Source organism: Phocoena phocoena, chromosome 19 (assembly GCF_963924675.1).
Source record: "Phocoena phocoena chromosome 19, mPhoPho1.1, whole genome shotgun sequence".
Taxonomy (NCBI): domain Eukaryota; kingdom Metazoa; phylum Chordata; class Mammalia; order Artiodactyla; family Phocoenidae; genus Phocoena; species Phocoena phocoena.
In genome coordinates this window covers 22446022-22470023 of record NC_089237.1, presented here as the reverse complement: position 1 = coordinate 22470023, position 24002 = coordinate 22446022, and the positions used below count along the sequence as shown (strand labels likewise).

Below are 24002 nucleotides of genomic sequence, written 5' to 3'. Positions count from 1 at the left end.
GGCGCTCAGCCCGAGGCCAGGCCTTGCCGCCGCCACCGCCGGCCGGCCTACAGCTCGCCAGCCTCCGCTTCCCTCCCCGCCCCCTCCTTCTACCTCACACGGAAGCCCGCCCTACGCGTACTCCCCCGGGACACGTTTCTCCAATCAACGAGCGGAGACATTGGCCGTCGCCGGATGTCGCTTTGATTGACAGCAGAGAGAACCCAATGGCTGAGTGCGCCTCCTTCTCCCTTTACCGATTTCCCAAGACTGACACGGTCCACGGCCCAATGGGCATGTAGGCCCGCCCCACGGCATGGGCCCACCAATAAAGTGGGGCGAAGGCCCTATCGCCCGGCGTTCGGGACCCCTCGGCCGTGCGCCCGTCGCTCGCCGGCTGCAGGAGGTATTACAGGCTGGGCACGGAGTGAAGTTAATAGGCTGAGCGCTTCCAGTGCATTCTTTGGCGAGGGTATAAGGGCTTAGGGCTGGGAATGGGAGGTGGTATCGCCGCCGGAGTGCGGGGTCCCCCCCTTGAGGGTTCCCACGGTGACTTGCAAAAGTCCAGTGAGACCTGAGATGCGGCACAGAGCATGTGTTTCGCATGGTGGGGACGCTCGTGCCGCCATTTTGGGTGCTGGCAGCGGAAACCGCTCTCTCAGCTTCCGCTCCGTGCGGGCTGCGCGTTGGGCCCCTTGCCAGTCAGGGATCCTTACGCCGCCTGTCCCAGGCAAACCCTGCGGACGGCTTGCCACGACGGTGGTGGGACGTTGGGGTTATGAGGGATGTGACATAATTAGTTATTTTTGTCATAATACAAACACCCTTCTCCTCTGTCTGTACCAACCTCCCCACACACCCCCTCTGCCCAGCCTCCCACGCAGGTTAGTTTTGCTTTTCAGGAACTTTCCTCAGTTTCTAGTGTTCTCCAGTCTCTTCTAGCCGACATCTTTGTGATTTCCAAACATTGGTTTACCTCCAGCATCACCTTGGGAAGTTGTTGAACTTGCACATTTTGAGGCACCGCACCAGAGGTTCTGATTCTTACCCTGGGGTGGCAGCCTGATAACCTTGCCCGTTTATTAAACAACTCGGGTAGTTTTCATACAACTGGTGCAAAGACCACTTTTAGGCTGTCACTGAGTTGGCGGCGTTTGTAGTAAGTTGTTCCTAGCTGTGGGACAAAAAGAGGCATTGACTCAAATTCTTGACTTCCTGGAAGATCCTGCTAATCTAGTGGGCGAGCCATTGGGCCTTATACAACCAAGGACAAGGCCAACTGGTAATTTATTTGATGAGAACACCCAGTCCATCATGTGTTTGGAGAATTAGGCGGCTTAATTCTGGGTGGTTCACAGGTTATAACGCACTTTCACCATGTAGGAGTATACTGCGTTGAATCCTCAGAAAACTAGTTACTCATTTCAAAGACAGATTAAGGGGCCCTCCCTGGTGGTGCAGTGGTTAAGAATCCACCTGCCAATGCAGGGAACATAGGTTTGAGCCCTGGTCGGGGAAGATCCCACATGCCACTACTGAGCCCGAGTGCCACAACTACTGAAGCCCACGCCCCTAGAGCCCTTGCTCCGCAACAAGAGAAGCCACTGCAACGAGAAGCCTGTGCACAGCAACAAAGAGTAGCCCCCGTTCCCCACAACTAGAGAGAGCCATTGCGTAGCCAAAAATAAATAATTAACAAAAAAAAAGATGGGTTCAGAGAGCACATGTTTTATTTATTCATTTTACTATTTGTCACCCAGAAAATGCTAAAATAGAAAACCCATGAGGACTAGAATTTTGTGCATTAACTGTTGAGTCTTCAAAACCTAGGACAGTGCCTGCAATAGCAGATACTTAATACTTGCCAGGAGTTCCCTGGTGGTCTTGTGGTTAGGATTCCAGACTTTCACTGCCATGGCCTGAGTTCAATCCCTGGTCAGGGAACTGAGATCCCACAAGCCCACAGTATGGCCAAAAATAAATAAATAACATCTCGACTTTAAAAAATAAATAAGGAACTTCCCTGGTGCCGCAGTGGTTAAGACTCTGCACTTCCCATGCGAGGGGCCTGGGTTCAATCCCTGGTCAGGGAACTAGATACCACATGCATGCTGCAGCTAAGAGGTCACATGCCACAACTAAGGAGCTGGCGAGCCACAGCTAAGGAGCCCGCCTGCCACAACTAAGACCCGGTACTACCAAACAAATAAGTAAAATATTTTATGGAAGTTCCCTGGTGGGCTAGTGCTTAGGATTCCACGCTTTCACTGAGGAGGCCAGGGTTCAATCCCTGGTTGGAGAACCATCCCACGTGCCGCCAGAATACAAGAAATAAAATAAAACGTTTTTTAAATAAATAAAAAGTACTTGCTGAATAACTGAAGGGGAACTCAAGCAGGCCTGTGATTAAAAGTTGCTGTTAAAAGCAGAAATCAATAATTGGAGGAGGTGTGGTTTTGAAGGATATGGCATATTATCTAAAAAAATGGATGACCATTCAGCCCCTGAATAAGACCATGAAGGTAAATACTGCTGTTGGATAAGAAAAGAGGAGAAATTAAGGTGTAATCAGTAACTCTAAAAATATATCAAGGGGGTTGAGAAGGAAATATTTTAAAACCATAGCACTAAAAGATATCAAGACTAGACTAAAGTTACCAGGCTAAAATACAAGACTATTTTGAGAAGATAGAAGGAGAAATTGCATACTAAGAGTGGCCATCTGTTTGACACAGCAAATAGAGAACAATTTTAAACCTTGACACAGTTCTGAAAAAACAACAACTGGGCAATCGTTTATCTATGGGGAGTCAGGGAACCTTAGCACCAACAAAACTGAGTGTTTTGGACAGTCCATTTGTACTTTACAAGTTTCTTTTGAGCTGCATAGCAGGGTACCAGGTGCCTGGGATGAGAAATAAAGTTATGTAGTACATATAAGACTAACATGAAATCAAGATAAACATTCACTGAAATGGCAACTGTGGGTGGGACAGCCACACTGAGGAGATAACCATGTGATACTCTCACATCACTGTGAAAGCCTAAATTCATTTGGTCACTTTTTAATGACTCACAAGTTTGCTAAGATAGCTCTCTTACCCATCCTCTTCTTTCCTTTCTCTCCTTTCTGGGGTCCTGGGTGTGGAGAGAGTTACAGGCACTGAGAATAGGAGGGGCTCCATGTTAATCCTTAGAGAAACATGGGGAGGGGGAAGGGTAAGCTGGGACAAAGTGAGAGAGTGGCATGGACATATATACACTACCAAATGTAAAACCAATAGCTAGTGGAAAGCAGCCGCATAGCACAGGGAGATCAGCTTGGTGCTTTGTGAACACCTAGAGGGGTGGGATAGGGAGGGTGGGAGGGAGACGCAAGAGGGAAGAGATATGGGGATATATGTATATGTATAGCTGATTCACTTTCTTATAAAGCAGAAACTAACACACCATTGTAAAGCAATTATACTCCAATAAAGATGTTAAAAAAAAAAATCCTTAGAGAAGGGGTGGGAAAGGTGTGGAGAGGTCTTTTGCCCACACTATCGTGTTCCCTTTCTTTTGCCTCCCAACTTCAAGTGCTATGTTTAAATGTGTATAATAATTACTTGAGTGTAAAGTGGGAGAGAGCTGGATCAGGAACTTTATTATTGGGTTAAAGAATGACTAGGAGAAAAAAAAAAAGAATGACTAGGAGAAAAAAAAAAAGAATGACTAGGAGAAAAAAAAAAAGAATGACTAGGAGAAAAAAAAAAGAATGACTAGGGTAGTTAGAAAAAGTTTTCTGCTTAGCAGTTACGGAAAGGTGGGAAGAAAAATGGGAAAGACAAAGAATCGCTAGCCCATTTCAAGGGCTGAGGAGAACAGAGACGTAGAGAAAATCTCAGCAGCCGGCAGTGAGGCCTGGCAGGGTGTAGGCACCCGGGATATTTAATAGTACTCTGTGTAGGGAGTGGAGATCGAAAGACCGTCTTCCACGCTGTCTAGAGTTCCAGGTCAAGTCTGAGCAGGTGTAAGCCTCCTTCCCAGAACCCACTGATTAACCTTGTAAAATCCAGGGTGTGTCCTTCTTCACCCGGGAAGCCACCCTCCTCCCCGCCCCCCACACACACACCCTCCTTTCCCGGGAACAGCTGTTAATAGGACAATTACCCAAGAAGCAAAAGAAAGATCCCATGCTGATGTGTCATCAGTCCTGGTATATCCATTAAATCAGACTGAGAAGACCACTGGAAAAAGTGAGTGCATATGCACTTGCTCCCTGAGGGAGAGGCTGAGAGCCAACAGTGGAACCAGGTCTTGCCAGGGAGGCTCCAGGCTGCTCAGGAGAGAAGGCAGTGGGAAGCCAGGAAGTTGGTTAGTTCTAATGCACAGGGATTTGGGGTCATGAAAGAAAGCCAGCTAACTACACTGAAATCCTACTCGTCCCAGTGATATCTACGTTGACCCACCTTCCTCTGTAGGAAAAGCTGTTGCTGCCATCGGGCAGGCACATCCATCCTCCAAACATCCTGTGATGATGACTCCTGTCCAGAAACCCTCGGAGAAGGGTATGTGGGAAGGCAGACTGGCTGTGGTTTGGAGTTCTTCCGGAATAGCAGGAATTGCTTTTTCCCCAAAGGGGAAACCCAATCTTTCTGCTATTCTGCTCACCCATTAGTTTTCCTTTCTTTAAAAATGTTTTTAAATGTTGTTAACCTATATAAATATTTCTCACTCTCCAATTTCCAACTAATCAAGGGGAATGGATAAAATGACTGCCTGAGATTTCCTTAACGCCCTTCTGAGAGATTCTAGCATTACATCCCGTCAATACCCCCTTTCTTACACGGTAAACATGATTAGCAAGCTTGTTACCATTAAACCATCAAAAGAGGTGCTACAAGCCAGTCTCTTCCCTGTGCACCTCTCCCATGGCTGTCTTAGAAGATTGCTTCTCAACCCTGGCTGCACATTAGAATCACCTGGGGGGCTTGCCCAGGTCCCATCCCCCCAACCAATTAAATCAGAGTCTCCCAGAGCAGCCCTGGACATCAGGATTTTGTAAAAGCTCTTTAGGTGATTCTTATGTGCAGCCAGAGTAGAGAATCAGTAGCTTGGGGGCAAGAATCCAAGTTGAGTAAAAAAGCACAGCAGCGGTAATCATGAGTGCGGACCAGAATCACCACCTGATTGTACGACGTGCTCTTTCTCAGTCCTAACGTGTTCTCTTCCTGGACCTACCCAATAAAAACGCTTCTTTGGTCATTCATGTTGTCATGCTCTCAGTGTGGCACGTCACAGTCAGTGAGGTGCTATTGTGAGGTGGGAAAAGCGGGTGTTTTGGACTCAGAGCTGCGTTCCAAAACTTACTAGTTGGGCCCATCCTGAGCTAAAATGGAGATAACAATATACATATTCACAAAGTTTAAAAATCGGATCCTGTGTATAAAGTCATTCGTGCATGGGTAGAGCTAAGCGTGAGGTCCCTTTCTTGCCCAGCTCTCTCTCCACCCACCCTACAACCTTGTTATCCCAGAGAAAGCCAAGCACGTTGAAGAAATGAGTGCTGTCTTTAGGATGGTCAACTGGAAACTCATCCTGCAGACAGAGCGTGGAAGCTTTCGTTTTCTCTCTGGAGGATGCCACAAGCACACACAACCACACCTCACATTGCACACACACCTCCCCCTCTTGACATTATAGCAGGAAGGAGAGAGAAAGGCTGTTACCCAAGGGAGCTGTTTCTTCTTGTCACACAAGAACAGATGCTGAAATCCTAGGACAGACAGCACAGAAATGTGGCAGCAGGAGGGTGAGTCAGAGGAAATGGAATGGTCTCACCTTCAAGATACATCAAGGCCCAGAGGGGAACCACTAACCTCCTGGAGACTCCAAAGGGCAGAGACATATGTGTGTGTGTGTGTGTGTGTGTGTGTGTGTGTGTGTTTAGGACCAATTCTGAGTCCAGCTTCTCCACAGACCCCAGCTGCTTAGAGATGCGCACAGCACCGCCTCCCGGGGCACCCCGCCCCTTCTCAAGGAAGGAGGGAACAGGGAAACAGCAAGCGGCTTTCTTTTTGAACCCAGCTCTGGCTTCCTCATTCTGAGAAGCTCACCAGCAGCTTCTTTTCTGCTGTACTTGCAGGCTTCCCACGTGCTGCCAGCCTTACACTGTAAGGCTGTGCTCTGTGGGGGACATTGTCCTGACACCGTGTACACTGAACTTGTATGTTTACACAGAATCCCCACTAAAGGGGCAGCCCAGGTTGAGGGACCCTGAGGAAGGAAAGGAGTCCTGGGGTCTCTGTTGAGGGAGTTTGGGAAGGAGCCATCATAGGAGGAAATCTCTTCCTTGAGAAGTTCAACTTGAGTGCCCTGGATTTACTTATTCACCACGGCACTTAAGCTGTAAAGCGATCCTGACAATGATAACGATAGCAACCCTGGTGGTGGTGGTGGTGGTGGTGGTGCTGCTGCTGAGGATTTTTCGGTTCCTAAGCTTCCTTCCCTGGCCTTCTCTCTCATCCCCAGCCCCTCTGCCCCCCTCAGTGCCTCTCAGCCACTCTGCTGTAACTAATTCCTCCCCCTCCTCTCCCCAGAACCACTCCTGCTCTCTAAGTCCCCTGTCTTCCCAGGTCTTCCTCTCCTTCTGCAAGCTGACCCTCTCCCACTGTGGGTACCATTCACTACACAGAGGCTAGGAAATGCCCCTGGAGGCTTTTTGGTGCTGTCGTTGTAAATATGAGCTAATAATGGACGAGCTCACAGAAATATTAAAGCATCGAAATAATCAAATCAGTACTTTTTTAAAATTTATTTTATTTTTGGCTGCTTTGGGTCTTTGCTGCATGTGGGCTTTCTCTAGCTGCAGCAAGTGGGAGCCACTCTTCACTGTGGTGCGTGGGCTTCTCACTGCAGTGGCCTCCCTTGCTGCGGAGCACCGGCTCCAGGCACGCGGGCCTCAGTAATCGTGGCACACGGGCTCAGTAGCTGTGGCTTGCAGGCTGTAGAGCACAGGCTTAGTAGTTGTGGCCCACGGGCCTAGTTGCTCCGCGACACATGGAATCTTCCCGGACCAGGGCTCGAATCCGTGTCCTCTGCCTTGGCAGGCAGATTCCTAACCACTGTGCCACCAGGGAAGCCCCAAATTAGTATTTTTAATAACATTGAGCCGGCATGACCACTGACATAACTTCTGATCATCTGGAATCCAAGCAATTAAAATACTGTCTTTTCCTCCATTATACCAAATAGCATTGATTAATGTTCATTATTATAACTCTGGTAGCCTGCAGGGAAGATTCAGATGTGCCTTCTAAATCATCGTAAAGAGGTTCAGTAGACGTTTCCTCAGACACGTGTGGCTCGCCCCCTCACTTCCTTCAGCTCTTTGTTTAAATGTCACCTTCTTGAAGGCTTTCTCAAATGACCCTAATGAAAACGGCATTTTTCCCTGCCTCTCCCCAACCCCTCACATTCCTGATACCCATTCCTGATCTATATTTCTTCATAGTGCTTACCAGCAATTCAAATAATATCTATTTGATTCATTTATCTGCGTATTATGTCTTGCACAGAAATGCACACACACACACACACACACACACACACAAACACTTGAATAAGCTCCATGAGAGCAAAGATTTTGTTTACCTTGGCTATTGTTGCATCCCAGTGACTAAAAAAGTAACTGGCACATAGGAAGCACTCAAATATTTGTATAGCACATAAAACACGGTTTCACTGGACCTGTCATGTGTCCTCTTTGGGGCACCAGGGATTCCACAGGCACATTATCTCTATTTTTGTAGTACACAATGCCTGATGCAGAGAAGGACCACACACATTTGTAAACAAATTAGTAAAAATGGTATTTGGAGATTAAATACAACAAAAGAAATATGTAGGGTGCTGAGACAGAGAATGTGACAGCAGAGACCTACCAAGTCAGATTCGGCGGTTGTCAGAGAAGGCCTTTTGGTGATGACATTGAAGTTGAGATGAAGAATGAGATGGCTTGAAACCATTCAGCAGAGGAAACCCCCATTCCCCAGTCACCTGGGATGAGTGAGTGTGGTACCCAACGTCAAAGGACCTGAAGAGAAGAATGGAGAAGAAATTCTTAATCTGAATTTCTGGGTTCCACCTCCATTCAACTGTTGATTAGCTGAAGGATCTTGAAAGATCACACAAACTCTGAGTCTCCCTTTGCTTAAAATGGGGATGAGAACACCTACCTCACAGGTGTAAGTTATATCAGATAATGTACGTGAAAAGTGTTAAGTGTAAAATGCATGCCTGGTATTGTGATAAGTAAATGGATAAGTACTGTAAACTCTGTACCGTTGGAGTGTGAATTTCCCGCTGGCCTTGAGGACGCCGAAGCTAAAGCTTGTCCTCTGGTGTACTTAGGCCAAAGGAACCAAAGCGTGGCAAAGCCTGATGCCATTCACTGGTGAAGCCTTTGTGCTGCTAGGCATCTGTCCTGGTTCAGATTATGTCGTGTCTGTGTCTTGGGAGACTTCTGCCACGGCGTCCGGGCGCCATGGCTCCCTAACCCAAGTCGCGTGAGAGGAGTGGGAGAAACTCTTCTATGCAGAGGGGTCTCTCTAAGAGCTGCCCTCATCTGCTCCCACTGCTAGAACCTGTCTCTGAGACCCAAAGGATGACCTGATATATTTGTCCCAACGGTACCTACCAGGAGTCAAAAGACAAACTGGACTTTGCCTGTGTTTTCTGCTGGCCTCAGGACAGCCTGCGGACGTCGGTGCAAAGCAAACCCACAAGTCAGAGAGAAGGCAGGAGGGGAAAGAGGGGCCGGTCCTGGGACAAACGGAGGATGCGGGGAGCTGTGGGCTTTGAGGAGACGAGGAGGGCGAGGGGAAGGAGAGGTGGGGGAAGGAGCGCTGGGGTGTGGGCGCAAAGCGGAGAGGGCGGGAACGGAGAGGAGAGGAGGGAGGACGAGGAGGGAAGGGCCGCGGGGAAAGGAAGGACACGCGCAGACGGGCAGAGAGGGGCGGACGCGAGGCCGGCGGCTGCCGGGGAGGAGCGGGCGGCGGCCCCGGGGGGCGCGGGGCGGGGTGGGGCGGCGCTGTCAGCGCGAGGCGGCGAGCGGAATGCAGCGGCCGGAGGCCTGGCCACGTCCGCACCCGGGGGAGGGGGCCGCAGCCGCCCCGGCCGGGGGCCCGGTGCCGCCCGCCCGAGGCCGGGAGCCCGCGGGGCTGCGGGTACGGAGCGGGCGGCACCGGGGGCCGAGCGGGCGGCGCCAGCTCACAAGTCGCCCGGTGGGCGCTGGGGAACTTGGTGCCGCCCGGACCGGCCGGGGAGGAGCGGCGCCCGCGCAGGCAGAAAAGTTCCTCCGCGCGGACTTGGGAGGAGGCCGGTCTGGCGTCCGCTTGGACGAAGTTCTGGAGCAGTCGGCGCGGGCGGGGGCACGGCTCGGCGGGGCTGGATTGCGATTCTCCCGGAGGGTTAGGGAGCCGCGGGGCCGCCCCGGGCCTCGGGCTGACGTGCGTGCTTCTGGAGTCCGACGGGCCGGGGGCTGGGGGCGCGCGGAGAGCGCGGGTCCAGCCTCGGCCGCTGGCCGCTGGAGGAGGAGGCTCGGCGCCGCTGTCCCCCAGGCCCAGGTTCTGTGATACACTCCGACTCGGGCTCTGGAGCAGTCAGTGCATGACAGAACTTGGACCCGGACGGACCTTCCGCACCCAGTGGGCACAGCGCCCACCCGGGGCCTGCAGTGGACCATCTGCCTGGGAGGGGAGCGGGCACCCGAGTGGCCCATGTGGCACAGGGTTGAGCCGGAACCAGCTGTGGACCTTTGGGGTTGGGGTCGCTGGAGCCTGAGGATTGACTCTTGGGACCAGAAGGTCCCGTAGAGCCAATGACAGGAGGTCTACCCTGAATTAGGGGCCAACGGAGCTCTCCCCCCGCACCCCGCCCCGTGTCAGTTGCAGGAACCTTCCCTCTACATCATCAAGGCTGTCTTCATCCTAGATAATGACGGACACCGCCTGCTGGCCAAGGTAACCTCCCACCCTCACCGGAGGGCCCCCTGAAGACACTGTGCCACAGGCCCAAGAACAGAAGTCCCCACCAAGCTGCCTCTCCTGGCAGGAGGGACCCCACTGTGGGCTCTGCGACTCAGAGCACCTCAGCTGAGACTCCTCCAAAGGCCATTCTGTCCATCCTCCTACCTTGTCAGACTGCTGGCCCCTGAAAGGGGGTGGGGCTGTCTCCTCTGTTTCTAAAATGTTCCCTAAAATGTCTTCTCACCATCTTTTCCACTGGCCTGGGACCCCGGAGTCCTAGTCCCCAAATTCTGAACAAGTAACCTCCACTTTTATTCTACAGCTTGGTAAACACTAAGGATTTAGAACCAGACAAGATTTTAGAGACTATATAATCCAATTCTTTCATTTCACAAATGAGGAAAATGCAGTCTAGAGAAGCTAAAAGGGTTGCCTGTGGTCACAGGTAGTAATATCCGAACACAGATCCAAACTCAGGTATTTTGACCTGAAGCCCAGGAGGGTGGTTTTCACTGCACCAACTATTCAACTATCTGGTATCTATGCTAGTGAACATGGCCAGGATAAACCAAACTAGAATAATCCAAAAATAAATGTCTCCCATCAACACGGTTAACTATAGTAGGACTATGGCACCTAAACTAGCTACAAAATGCATTATAGATTTTTCGTTTGTATGGGTTGAAACTTTTTGACTTCATGACATTGAAATGAGCTTGTTCACCACCGCAGTGGCCAGCAGGGAGACTGCTAATTTGCCTGCAGATGGGGTACTAAGTGGCAAAATCCACATTCAGAAAATTGAAAGCTGAGCTGACCATCTCTTGCTGCAGCTGGTCAGAGGTGTCTCGGCAACCAGAAGTTCCAGGGCCTCCTCCCAGCAGATCACATCCATGTTCAGAGGCAGGAACTGAGTCAGAGAGAGAGTCTCATCAAACCCAAACAAAACAGCATTGACTTAATTAGGCAGTGTGTGCCAGGAACTTCCCCTTAGATATTTCATCTTCAGCGTAACCCTGTCTGAAGTCAGACCATTGTTGGTGTTCAATCCCAGCTCTGTCCCTTACAACTGTGAGATGTTAGGGAAGTTACCTGACTTCACGCCTCAGTTTCCACATCCATATAATGTGGATAATAAAGTAGCTGTTGTGATAGTATTGTGTTAAAGGGTCCCTGGCTCTGCCTTCTTTCCTGTAGACTCAGGTTAGTGTAGAAACAGTGTGGCCTAGTGACCACCGCAGTCTTTAAAACACTGCATATCTGCGGAATGTACAAAGGCCTTCAAGAAATCAGGACAGGACTCCACGAGAAGGCCTCAAAATTCCTCTATTTGCTCAGAATTTGTGTTTATGGGGAAACAGCGAGCAGACAGGCCTAGAGGGCGGTCAAGAGAAGATGGGGCACGGCAGCAGGGTCCCGCTTGGCCAGCACCCACCATTCCCTGCCACCCATCCAGGGAGGAAGCTCTGTGGAACAGCTGTCACCTTTTCTCCTTCCCTTTCACCTAGTATTACGACGACACATTCCCCTCCATGAAGGAGCAGATGGCCTTCGAGAAAAATGTCTTCAACAAGACCAGCCGGACTGATAGTAAGTGTCCGCCTCTTGCTCGTGCAGAACTTTCAGATGCACACCGTCATCTTCATCTGGACACATCTGTCCCCGTCGGCCTCACACACCCACAGGCCATTCCCTTTTCTTCAGAGGTGCTTTTTCCTCTCCTTCCCAGCTGTTCTCTTCTCTCTTCTTCCCGTGAGCCTTCACTCCCCTCCCTCTCAACCCCCCTCTTCCTGCCTACGGCATGCCTGGACTTCTCTCAGTGGAAGGGGCCCGCACTAGCCTGGGGCTGGTCTTAGGCATTGCGTATGGTGGGCGAAAGGTCAGCCTTGACCCAGGTTTGTTGACTTCTTAGAATGAGGCAGTCAAGTGATGGGAATGGAGTAGAGGGTGGGGGGAGGGACACAGAATAGCCTAATAGTAGTGTCCCTAGTGCGTGTCTTTTCAAGGGTGCTAGTCTTTGCAAGGGTTCTTTGTTTGTTTGGCCTCACAGCTTGTGGGATCTTAATTCCCTGACCAGGGATTGAACCCGGGCCCTTGGCAGTGAAAGTGCGGAGTCCTAACCACTGGACCGCCAGGGAATTTCCTTTGCAAGGGTTCTCTGGAAGGGGAAGAAGGAAATAGGGCAAGAGGCGCAGAGCTGGAGACGGGGAGGAGGGGCCAAGCAGAGGTGACCAGAACTGAGACCCCCCCTGCTCTTCTAGGTGAGATTGCATTTTTCGGGGGCATGACCATCGTCTACAAGAGCAGCACTGACCTCTTCCTGTATGTGGTGGGCTCATCCTACGAGAACGAGGTGAATTCAGGAGGTTGGAGTGACAAGGAGGCTTGGATTCTGGGGTAGAAGCTGGGAGGCTCACCATTGGTACCCCTCCTTCTAGACTCTGGGGAACTGGGAGCAGCCAGAATGGTTCTTTCTGGAACAGTGCATATCCATGATGTTCCTTAGATTCCTTGGGTACCAGAAATGGAGTCCTCAGAGGCCTCTGTGTCTTAAACATCACTGGAGAAGGATGTACTCAGTGTCCCACAGCAGGCACTCCAGTGCTTCCAACCCAAACATGGGGAGGGGAGGGGCCCTCTCAGGTCAAACTGCAGTCAGGCTCCAGCCATGTCCTCTCTGAAGAGGGACAGCTGCCCACACAGTCAGGCTCTGAGGTTTCCTTTTAGCCTTCTTAACCTCAAGCTCTCTCGTTTTTCTCCTCCCATTATCTGCCCACCCCCAGCTGATGCTCATGTCTGTTCTTACCTGCCTGTTTGAGTCCCTGAACCATGTGTTAAGGTGAGTGAGGTCCTCTATCCTCCAAGGCTCCTATCCCCCAGACCTTGGTACATCACAGAGGCGGGACCCTTCCTCCCTGCTCTTTTCTCCTGAAGTCCCCACAAGACTAAGGCTGGAGCCAGAGCATCCTTCTGCAAGGACCCTGCCCTTTACCTGATCAAGCAATGGTATGGCCAGAAAATGAGGTCTAGAGAAACTAAGTGATTTGCCTGAGGTTACAAGCTATTTATATCAGAGCAGAGATTCAAACTCAGGTCTTTTGACTTGAAGCTCAGGGTGATTTTCCCTCCACCCCCATTCAGTGATCTGGTATCTACCCCAGTGAACGAGGCCTGGGTAAACCAAATGCAGATAACCCAAAGATAAATGTTCACAGTCGACAGGATTAACTACAGTAAGGCTATAGCACCTGAAGTGCTATGAAATGCTTAAGGGTGGGCACAGGGTCCCTGCTCAAAGTGTGAGGGCGGTGGGCAAGGGGAGCTTAAGGAAGCAGACCCGTACTCTGGGCAGGGATCCCTTGCCCAGGTGCTGCCCTCACTGCCCTTGACACTCTCCTTCCCTGTGCTTGTGCGGGGGATTGGCGGTGGGAAATAAGGCAATCTTTGGAGAGAGCGGGTCCGCCTCACCTAGGCAGGGACCCGGCTTCTCCTGGCCATGGGGAGGTTCCAGAGCTGTGTCTGCCTTCAGGAAGAACGTGGAGAAGCGCTGGTTGCTGGAGAACATGGACGGAGCCTTTCTGGTGCTAGACGAGATTGTGGATGGCGGGTGAGGAGGAGGGGAGGGAAGAGGGGCTGGTCAGGAACACTCACAGCGGGAGGTGCCCTTGAAAGTCATCAGCTCTAGGTTGCACCCAGCATACTGTTGGCTCTCTGGCCAACTTCTCCCTCCCTTCCCCCAGCATATTCCCAGTGTCCCATCCCCCCTACCCCACTCATGAGGATGGAGGTTGACTTCAGTGTTAGCCAAAGAGAAGCACACAAGAAAGTAATCTGAAGTCCAACTATGGCTGACTGTTGACTAGGCAGGGTTTGGGGCGACGGTTTGATTTCCAGTGCCCAGGAGAAGCAGGCAGCACAGATACTTGCCCCTTCCTGGGAAGACTTCCTTCAGGCCCTGCTGCTGCCACACCTCCTGCTCTCAGAGGTTCATGCCAACACCAGCTAGACGCGTGACCTGGGCCAGTTACTTACTTTCCTTACTTTCTCCATCTTTCAAATGGAGACAGTAAGGGAACTGCCTCAAAGGGTGTGGGATTAAATAAGGTGACGCAAGTGAAGCTCATGGTTTTCCTTCAATAAATGTTTCCTACTATTGGCATAAGATTATAGTCTTAGGAGGGTGGGAACTCTTAGGAAAAGGGTTGGTTAGTGAATTTCCATGGGGGTGGCGCAATATTCAGGGAAAAAAAGAAGGTCTGGCTCTGGGGCAAAGGGTAATGGAAACGGATCACCTGAAAGACATCCACGGGCCTCTGTCATTCCATCCATTTAATAGATGAGGAAACAGAGGCTCAGATATTCAAGTCCCCAAGATCACATGGCTAGGGAGGGGCAGGGCCAAGATCTAAAACACGTGCATGTTTCCAGAGATTGTGCTCTTTCCACAGCACTGTACCACCCTGCTGGGGGACAGGGGCTCTGGGAGGTACTCTGGGAATGGGTCCTGTGGGCTTCCTCCCTCCTTCCTCCCTCCTTCCTCCCTCCTTTCCTCTATAGCTCTTGACTGTCTGCTGCTGCTGCTGCAAGGCTTTGTGCTAATTGCTAGGACCCAAGACTGAGGGGAATAAAACCAGGTTTTGTGGAATATACAATTTGTATATACAACTTGGTAGACTGTCTTTAAGGAAAGCAAAGCACACACACATACACACACACACAACTACAAATACAAAATGAGGTGCAGGGCCTTGGAAGGACCTTCACAAGGGAGGGTGTAAGCTTTATCAGCTTCCGGTCTGTGCCCCTAGAAGGCCCAGTTTCTGCCCCCTGAGGGGCTCACGGTTTCCCTCCAGTGAAAATCAGGGAAGTGTCAGCGGAGGCAACACCTGAACTGGAGCCTTGGCCTAGGTTGCTCTGTCCAAAGGACCCCTGGTGAGAAATCTGGGGCTGCAAGTGCCCCTGTGATGGGCCTGGGAGAGGCTCTCAAGAAATGTTTGTTCACTTCCTTCTGCCCTGGAGGAGACTCACTGGGTGAAAAGGAGCAGTCACTCAGTCCCCATGGGCCCTAACCTTCCCACAGTGACTGGCTCTCACCCCTGCACACACCCACACATGGCTTCAGAACGCCCCCAGGGCATCATGAAAGAGTGTCAACTAGCCGAGGAAAGCCTCCATAACTGGGTCTGTAGATTCTGATTTTTTGGAGTTCCATTTCTTTTGTGTATGGCATGACCCTGTGGCATAAAATAATAGTGAAACGAGATAGGGACCCCGGGGGTGGGGGGCCTCTCTTCCTTCCCTGCATCTGAATCCACCCCTAGACCCAGAGGTAAAGTGAACTTTCTAGAGGTCTCAGTTTTTGAGTCCCTGCTTTTGACAACCTGATTGTTCTAGACTGGACTGCCCTCACCTGATCTCTAAGTGTTTGCCCAGTGATGATGAAGTGTGGGAGAATCAGAGCTGAGGGTGCTCCGTGGTGAGGGAGAGTTCTGGCTTGAGTATCAGCAGGAAGGTGCCTTGGAGGGGGAATGTAGCATACGGCAGGGAAGGGAAGGGCTTAGCAGGGAGCAGAGGCAGAGGGAAGCATGTGGCTGATTTTCCTCTTGGTTTTTCTGTCATCTTGATTTTGGTTTTTTTTTTTTTTTTCTGTCATCTTGTAGTGTGATTCTGGAGAGTGACCCCCAGCAAGTGATCCAGAAAGTGAATTTTAGGGTAAGAGTCATCCTGCATCCCCCCTCACCCCCATCTCCTCCAGGCTGCCCTTCCCATCCTCTCCACCTCCTGTCCTCCCTGTATCTGGGCTGCCAGAACCCCGATGGTGGGAACCCAAGCTCCTCTAGCAGAAGCAACCACTGGGTTGATGCACTTGTTGGGGGAGCAGCAGTTTAGAGGAGTGTCAATTAGTAAAAGATATCTCTGTCCTCTCCCCCTGTAGAATCACAAACACCTCACCATCCTCCCCAGTGGGAAGTAGACTGGGGAAATAAATCCTCACAGAGACACCTGGTGGCTGCCTTGGCCTTGGGGGTGTATAGATAGAACCCCCCTGCCCAGTTTGGCTTCTCATGTCTGGATGAAACCTTTCCTCTCATTGTTATTCCCCCTCACTCTCTCACCCACCTTGTGCCAAACAAGAAGCTCTAGGACTTCCACTAAGTGGTATACACGTGCAGCTCTAGATCCCCTGATCACTGCATCTGTTCACCGCCACTACCCCCAAGCCCCTTTCCCTCGCCTCTTTCTTCACCCAACACCCTCGCCCTGGCCTGACCACCCTGACTCTGCTTCCGTGCAGGCGGATGACAGCGGCTTAACTGAGCACAGTGTGACCCAGGTAGGTCCCCTCCATCTGCCTTGGCCAGAAAAGGTTGGTGGGAGGAGAGCAGAGCATCCTAGGGGGACCCAGTGGGGCTATCAAGGCTGAGAAGTCAGGGGTGCAGGAGGGAAGGGATGACAGTGTCAGGCCATCTCTTGGAGACAGTCAGTGGAGGCTTCCAGGGTCCCCTAGGTGACGTGGAGCTGGGTATTAATAAATGATGGACACCTTCCTAGCAGTTCACCTTATCTCCTTCCTGGCTTGGTATAGTTGGATCAAAACCCAGGATGACCTGCCCACCCTGGAGGTGGCTGGGTCACTTGTTCCCCAAAGCAATCTGGGCGCTTAGGCCTCTGATGCTTCCCCCAACCTAGAAAGGATACCAAATAGAGTTTTCCTCCAAACCCTCACCCCTGCTGTTTAGGGTCCACGCTGAGATTAAGGGACCCTTAAATCCATGATGGGATCTAATTCTCACCACTTGCCACCATGTCCCCGAGTGACCTGACTATGGAAAAGTCTACCCCTGTCCTATCTGGAAGTGCATGTGGGGCAGGGGTGAGGTTTCTGGATCTGTGGCTTGACTGGTTTCCCAGCTGTGCAAACTTCCTGCTTGTCAAGCTTGACCTCCATTCTGTCTGCCCGCAGGTCTGTCTGCCCGGACTAATTCTGCTTTTATGGAGCTTCCTGCCCTGCCACTAACTACCTCCTGCTGTAATGGCCCAAGCTCAGATGGGCCTGTACCATCCCATGTGGGGCCCCAGGTGTGGTGCCCACTTTCCTGTGACTGCCCTTCGTGCTCACACTGCCTCTCCCTCTTCCCAGTTCCCAATGCCTCCTCCTACCCTGCTGAGATGAATGCAGCCGCGTGGCAATTTTCAGGGCTAAAGAGGTTAAGGAGCAGAGCAGATAAGAACAGAAGTGCTGGTGTGAGTCATCCCAGGATGTATGTTGTGCCTTATCACCTACAAGCTGGGTGACCTAGGGCAAGTTACTCAACTTCTCTGGGCCTCACATAATCACAGGACACTCCTCATAGAGTTATCATAGAGAATTAGATGAGCTAATGCATGGAGAGCTCTTGGCATAGATCCTGTTTTCCAAAGGGGGAAAGAATGAAGGCACAGCACTTTTAATGGAATTCTTGAGTAAAAAAACTGAGGAAGTTGCAGGTAGTGAATGGGAGGTGAAATGAGGAGAAAGATTTTTGCCGAGAGAAGCAGGAAAACTCCAGGGCCAGGCTGTCCCTAAGAAAGGAGGGGGAGTGGGCAGGAGGAAGGGACATACAGTGTGGGATTGACCTTCTTCGAAAGGGCATGAGGCTTGATGGCTGGAGGGACAACCTGAGGGACATACCTGGGGTCCCCACCATGTTGGCATGGTGTGTGCACAGTCGTATGGATCTGTGTAAACATGGGGCTGAGGCGGTTTCCTCAGGATGTTAGAGTGAACACATCTGAGTGCAGGTGACCCTCAGCAGAGTCTGCCCAGGGGCCCTTTGCCAGCTGTACCACATCAGCAGCGGGTTGGGGTGGGGTGTTGAGGACCTACTGCCAGCCAGAGCCAGAGCTAGGGGTTTGCTGAGGTGTCTGGGCACAGGAAGTGTCAGGCCTGGGCCTGTCTCTGCCTGGACGTGGCACTGTGGGCGGGAGCTTGAATGGCATGGGGTGGGGAGTCAGGGCTGCTGCCACACCCAGGGCTGCAGATGCCGGAGCGGAGAGCTGGGCAGGCTCTGGCCTGGGCTGGTTGTTGGCTGCAGCCAGTTACGGCTGCTCTTCCCATCTTGACGGCCCGGCCCCACTTAAGGCAGGCAGAGATGAGCTGCTGCCACCTAGTGACCGGGGATTATAGGGACGCATAGAGAGAGGCTATAGACTGCCCCCTCTCCCGTCTCATTGCAGTGTTAATGTACTTGTCATTCCTCCCCAGTAATTCTCTCAACCTTGCACACCCCCACCCCACCCAGGTTCTTCAGTCTGCCAAGGAACAAATTAAATGGTCGTTACTGAAGTGAAGGCTGTGCATTCAAGGCTCCCTGCCCCCAGACCATTCCCCCAATCCTGGCAAAAGCACAAAGACCCCAGGGGACACCAGAGACCCCTCTATATCCCCAGGCCTTCCCAGAACTGACTCCCGAGGACTCCGGCCAGGGACTCTGAGATGCAGAGGTTTGGCTTCAACACTGAGTCACCCCTTCTCACTGTCCTGGCCTGCTCTTTGGGCCTTCAGAACCAGCTGAGCTGCCTTAACTCAGACCTTAGGCATCCCTGGCCCCAGAGCCCAAATAAACCGGCTTTTGTCTCCTGCCAATGGTCTCTTTCTCTCTTGACCTGGGAAGTGTGTGTGTGTGTGTGTGTGTGTGTTCTGATAAGGGCTTCTGCACTGTGGGGGGCTCATCTCCTGGATGCCCAGTTCCAGGGTGTATCCTTGTGGTTGTGTGACTGGGGAGAGGGGTGGGTCAAGGGAGAGGAGACAATTAAACACAGTGAGGGGGTGCGACACTGATACTGGGGCCCTATATGTGGTGTGGAGGGTTGGGTATGATTGTGTGGCAGGGTAAAAGAGTCATAATGGGAGGAATGGTGCATTTGCGGGGGAAAGGAGAGCAAAAGATGGTACACACATGGTGGCCCCGATGGGATTCTTCACCTCGCTTTTTCCATTCTCAGCCTCCAGGAGGGAAGGGCGTAAGGTTTCCTCTGGACAAACTGAGGAACAGCACGCCTGTTTTTCTTGGCTTGCCTGGGAGATTGCCGCGGAATTCCTCTGCTGGCATATACCCTGGGCACTAGAGCCCTGCAAGCTTGCCATGGCTAGGCCCAGATACTAGGGGTGAGGAAGCACCGGCCAGCTCCCGCCTTGTATTTGTGTCCAGAGCACCCAGTGCGCTTGAGGGTGTGAAGAATTGCAGGTCCAAAGGGGGAGACGGGTGGAGGGGCATTCTATAGGCAAATGGGAAGGATGGAGTGACTTTCGGGGGACACGACTCCCCTTTTCTTTCCCCGTTCTAGAACCGCCCCTTTCTCCCTTTCTTTCTCTGACATATACACTTTCTGCGTCACGTACAGAAGTCCCCGAGAGTGTCTAACATTTCCGCCTGGGACAGCTCCTTTCCCTCCAATCCCTAGGTAAATGCAACGCGAGTCTACGCCCCGCCCTGGCTCCGCCCCTCGGCGCCCCCCGCCGCGGGGAGCCCATTCCCAGGACCTTATCCACGATCCTATAGCGCCACCTGGAGGGATAGGTGGGAAACGCGCTCCCTCCGGGTCCCACTCCCCCTACTAACTCCGCCCCCAGGGAGGGGACCGAACCCTGCTCCCGCGAGTTAATCGCTGGCCTCCAAACTCGGAGGCAGGGCGTTGCTCTAGCAACCAGCGGGCTGGATACGCCCTGCGAGCTCTGCTCCAGCTGTGGCTCACGAATTTCAGTGTGACGCTGCTGAAAGAAAGTGGCGAAACCTGGGTGTTAGTAGAGACAGTCCCTGCGGGTTATCACGTCCTACATTATAAAATTCTCCAGAACTGGATATTTATAATGGGTATGACCACTTTTGCAATTAGAGAAAATGATATACAGTTATGTAAACAGATTATAAACACTCTGTACACAACCATTCCACCAAATAATGCAACTCCGAAAGGGAAAAAAAGAGTATGCAGTTAAACGCTGTCGAGTTCGGGGGCCATTGTGGCGACGGGAAATGAGAAATTTTCCAGAAATACTTTGGCGAATGTTCGGCCTTATCCGGTGCCCGGCTCCATCCACCGCCTCTTAACAACCGCAAGAACCGGAGGGGCAAATTCGTTTCCTAGCAACCCGGTCTCGCCCTCTCGGGTGCTGCAAGTCCAGTAGTGCAGGGACTGGAATGGGAAGGCCCGGCCGTCACACAAACTGGCTCACCGAATGCTGTGGACTTTGCGGTGCTTCCCCATTTTACCGAGAGGCACACCGAGGCTCTGAAAGGTTAAAGTATTTACAACAGTTTCCGCAGAGCCGGACTCAGCAGCGGGCACTGCTGGAGCGAGGTGGCTTTCCCGCGCTCCCTACCCAAGGGCCGTCCGAACCCCTCGCCCACACAGGGACAGTACGGGGTTAGGAAGAATGAGCCGAGGGGGCATGGCAATGCGGGGAGGCCACCAGAGAGGTGTCCTCGCTCTTTGTGGCCAAAGGACTCTGGGGAGGGGGGCTGCAGCGAAGCAGCCGACCCACGCCCGCGTAGGGGAGAGGGCTGCGCGGAACCGCGCGGGTCTCCGGGGAGCGCCGGCAGGGTGGGGTCGCGGCCTCTTCCTACCGACGCCAAATTTGCAGGCCCGGCTCTCCTGGGGTGAGGCGGAGGGCCCGCTGCATCCCCAGCCCTCTCTCGGCGCCTGCAGCCTCGCGGAGCCGCCAGGACGGCGGGTCTGGTCGTCTGCCTCGAGCTCTGCCCGCTGGCCCCGGCGCCCCCAACCCCTGGGGCGCGCAGCACGCTGGGCAGGGGCGCCGTCTGCCCAGGCCCAGGTTTTGGGAAGGGCAGTCGGCCGTTCCTGGCGGGAGCGGCCCCGGGGCCTGCCTTCCCGTCTGCTCTCAACCCTGGGGCTCCTCCCCGCCTTTCTGCCCTCGTGGGCGACCCGGCGGGTCTCGAGTATCTGTGGGGAAGGGGCTTCAGGGCGCCCCCTTTCCTCCTGCCGAATTGGGACCGGGACACGTCAGAAACCGAGACCTCAGGGGCCCGGGCCCAGCCAGAGGTCGCACGCACACTTTAGCACTGGCCCGGGGCTCGGGTGCAGGGGGGACGATAGACACACCTAGACCAGGATAGGGACACAGAGGTAGTACCACCAGGCCCTCGGACCCCCTTTATACCGTTCTCAGCCGGTGGCCCCTTCTCTGGCTCCTCTCGCCCCCTGCTTTCCGGCCATTGGCTGGCAGGAAGGCAGAGCTGGTCGGATTGGTCTGCATCCAGACAGTGAAGGATGGCTCCGCTCTGACTGGACAGCGGCCGAGACGGTGTCCGCTTCGCGGCTCAGTTTGGCTAAGGTGGGACCAAACAGCCCTGGGGAGTGGGTAGGTGGATGAGCTGGAGACCGGCCTAAGGCTCAATCTTTCCGTGCTCACAATCTCCCTTTAAACTCTACAGAGAAAAAAAATCCTACCCCTAATTCCCTGTAGATACCCTTTAACCCCGGAACCTGATGTAGGCAAAATTGAATAATTTACCCAAAGCAGTTTGGACACAGCCCTATGGACCTCCCTTTCCCTCCAAACTGGGTCTCATTCATTTAACAATATTCGTGCATTCCGTTTGTTCGTTCATTCATTCACTCAAATATTTGAGTGTTTGCCAGGAGCCTGGCACTAGGGAAAGAAAGGGAGACTGATTAGCAAGTGATTGGGCCCAGAGGTGGCAGTGGGGTGGGGGTGGAGGGTTGAAAGGAGAGAAAGGATGAGAGATATTTCAAGGTAGAAATACCTTTAAAAATCCAACGGTGTCCTTTATCTGAGTGGTGTTAAAAATTCACAGAGTTTGCGCTCTGTGTTCTTTCCTGTAGGTAAGTCATTCTTAACGAAAAAACTAAATTAATCAAATGGCTGCCAAGTTTTACTCTATCGTCAGCATTTGTGTGGTCCTCATCTGTCTGCTAATCTCTTCTTCATCTCTTATCAACTAAAACTGGAAAATACCTTAGATGAGGATCCACAGAAATCAGAGTGATTGTGAGCACGTGTGGACTTTATATTGTATATACAGATGAGTACCATCCCTCAAAACAGACTCTTTGGTAAGAAAAACAGTATTGATAAAAGTAATAATAGTAGAAGCAAAATTAAGTTTCTTTTGGAATAGATAATTTCAATAGACATTTATTAACTGGCTGTTCTGAGCCAAAGACCTTTTAAAAAATATATTAATTGCTTAATTAATTTGGTTGTGCCGGATCTTAGTTGCAGCTCGCAGGCTCCTTAGTTGTGGCATGCGAGCTCCTTAGTTGTGGCATGTGTACTCCTTAGTTGCAGCATGCATGTGGCATCTAGTTCCCTGACCAGGGATGGAACCCGGGCCCCTTGCATTGGGAGTGTGGAGTCTTATCCACTGCGCCATCAGGGAAGTCCCCCTACCAAACACCTTAATGGGGGTTGGTGGGAGCTTCTAAGATGAACTGGAAGACACGGTTCCTGACCTAAGGAGATCACAACTTGACTGGGAACAAAGTTGTGTCAGAAATTAAAAACGTTGACAAAGGAGATGGTGTTACATAGTTATTTCACAGAAAGAAGTTGGGGGAAAAGACACCACAAAGGGAGAAACTGTGTAAGCAAAGCAAAGAGGCAGAGAATCCCTGTCTAAGGAATTGCAGGTAGGTACATGTAGCTGGAATGGAGGATGTGTATCTCTGTGGGGAGGTCCGGGTATGCTGAAGCTTGAAGCTTCTCCCTAAACAGGTTGTGACCGGATCAAGGCCAGTGTTGAATGGCATGGTAACAAATCACTGCAGTTTACTGAGTTGACTAGTCTGTGCTCCTTAGAAATACTACTGTCAAAAAAAAAAAAAAAAAGAAATATTATTGTCTTCAAAACAACCTAACCATGAAGATGCTGTCAGACCTATTTTTACAACTGAGAGCCCAGGAATTTGAATAATCTGCCTCAGGGCACAGGTGAGATTGAATCCCAGGCTGCTCTGACTCCAGTGCCCACTCCTCTTTGCCCCAGCCACGGAGCCTGATTTGTATTCTGAAGGTGATAGGGAGCCATTAAAGATTTTCTAGCAGTTAAGGGATATCAACTCCGTGTTTTCAGCAAGGAACTCTGCCGGCAACGTGGAATGTCTACTGAAGGGGGAAATGACAATTTAGGGTCAGCGCAAGACCTACAGAAGGTAGTCATTTTCTTTTTTTAATTTTTATTTTATTGGCCGTGCCACACATGGGATCTTAGTTCCCGACCCGACCCGGGATCGAACCTGCGCGCCCTGCATTGGAAGCCCGGAGTCTTAACAACTGGACCACCAGGGAAGTCCCAAGGCAGTCATTTTCATTATAGTCACTTTCCATTCTTTATCGAAACAGTGCCATCCAGCTTCATTGTGCATCTTGTCACCAAACAGCTGGCAAAAATCAAGTCTACTCAGAGTTTGAAGAGTTAGTGCTTTTGAATTAATTCAGATAATTGCAGGGAATCATTCCACAACAGGGCTTCCAAAAGGACCACTTTGTTAGGGACAAGGATTTGACATTTATGTTCTGAAAAGTATGTTAAAAAGTGATAAACCAGTGGCTTCCAGTAGGGAGAGGGAAAGGGAGAGGGGTAAATTAGGAGTAGGTGATTAAGAGGTACAAACTACTATGTATAAAATAAATAAGCCACAAGGGTATACTGTATAGCACAGGGAATATAGCCAATATTTTATAATAACTGTAAATGAAGTATAATCTTTAAAAATTGTGAATCACTATGTTGTACACCTGAAACTTCTATAATAGTGTACATCAACTATACCTCAATAAAAAAATTTTAAAGTAATAAACCCACTTTATAGCTTATATATTTGGTTCCCTCTTATCACCCTCACCTACACCCACTCTAAAAATATACACACACACACACAGATAAATGAAAGAAAAAGAAATGGCAAGAGAGATCTGATTCCTTTTGACCAGATGCACAGTTTGTCTTTATCCAAACACCTGTTTTTTTTAATAATAGCTTTGTTGAGATA

General features: G+C 51.4%; 1 protein-coding gene across 2 annotated transcripts; it reads left to right on the top strand.

Moving 5' to 3' along the window:
- The first annotated feature begins 8772 nt into the window (after positions 1-8772).
- Positions 8773-18615, top strand: COPZ2 (COPI coat complex subunit zeta 2). Of its 2 annotated transcripts, none has more exons than XM_065897025.1 (9): positions 8773-8872; positions 9909-9983; positions 11498-11579; positions 12251-12342; positions 12773-12828; positions 13519-13596; positions 15650-15701; positions 16285-16323; positions 18272-18615. In XM_065897025.1, exons 1-9 carry the CDS (start codon positions 8801-8803, stop codon positions 18317-18319), a joined length of 594 nt encoding a protein of 197 aa, XP_065753097.1. In that variant the 5' UTR covers positions 8773-8800; the 3' UTR covers positions 18320-18615. The 2 variants fall into 2 exon arrangements, with proteins under 2 accessions (XP_065753097.1, XP_065753096.1); XM_065897024.1 differs by lacking the exon at positions 8773-8872 and adding an exon at positions 9073-9188.
- The last annotated feature ends 5387 nt before the right edge of the window (positions 18616-24002 follow it).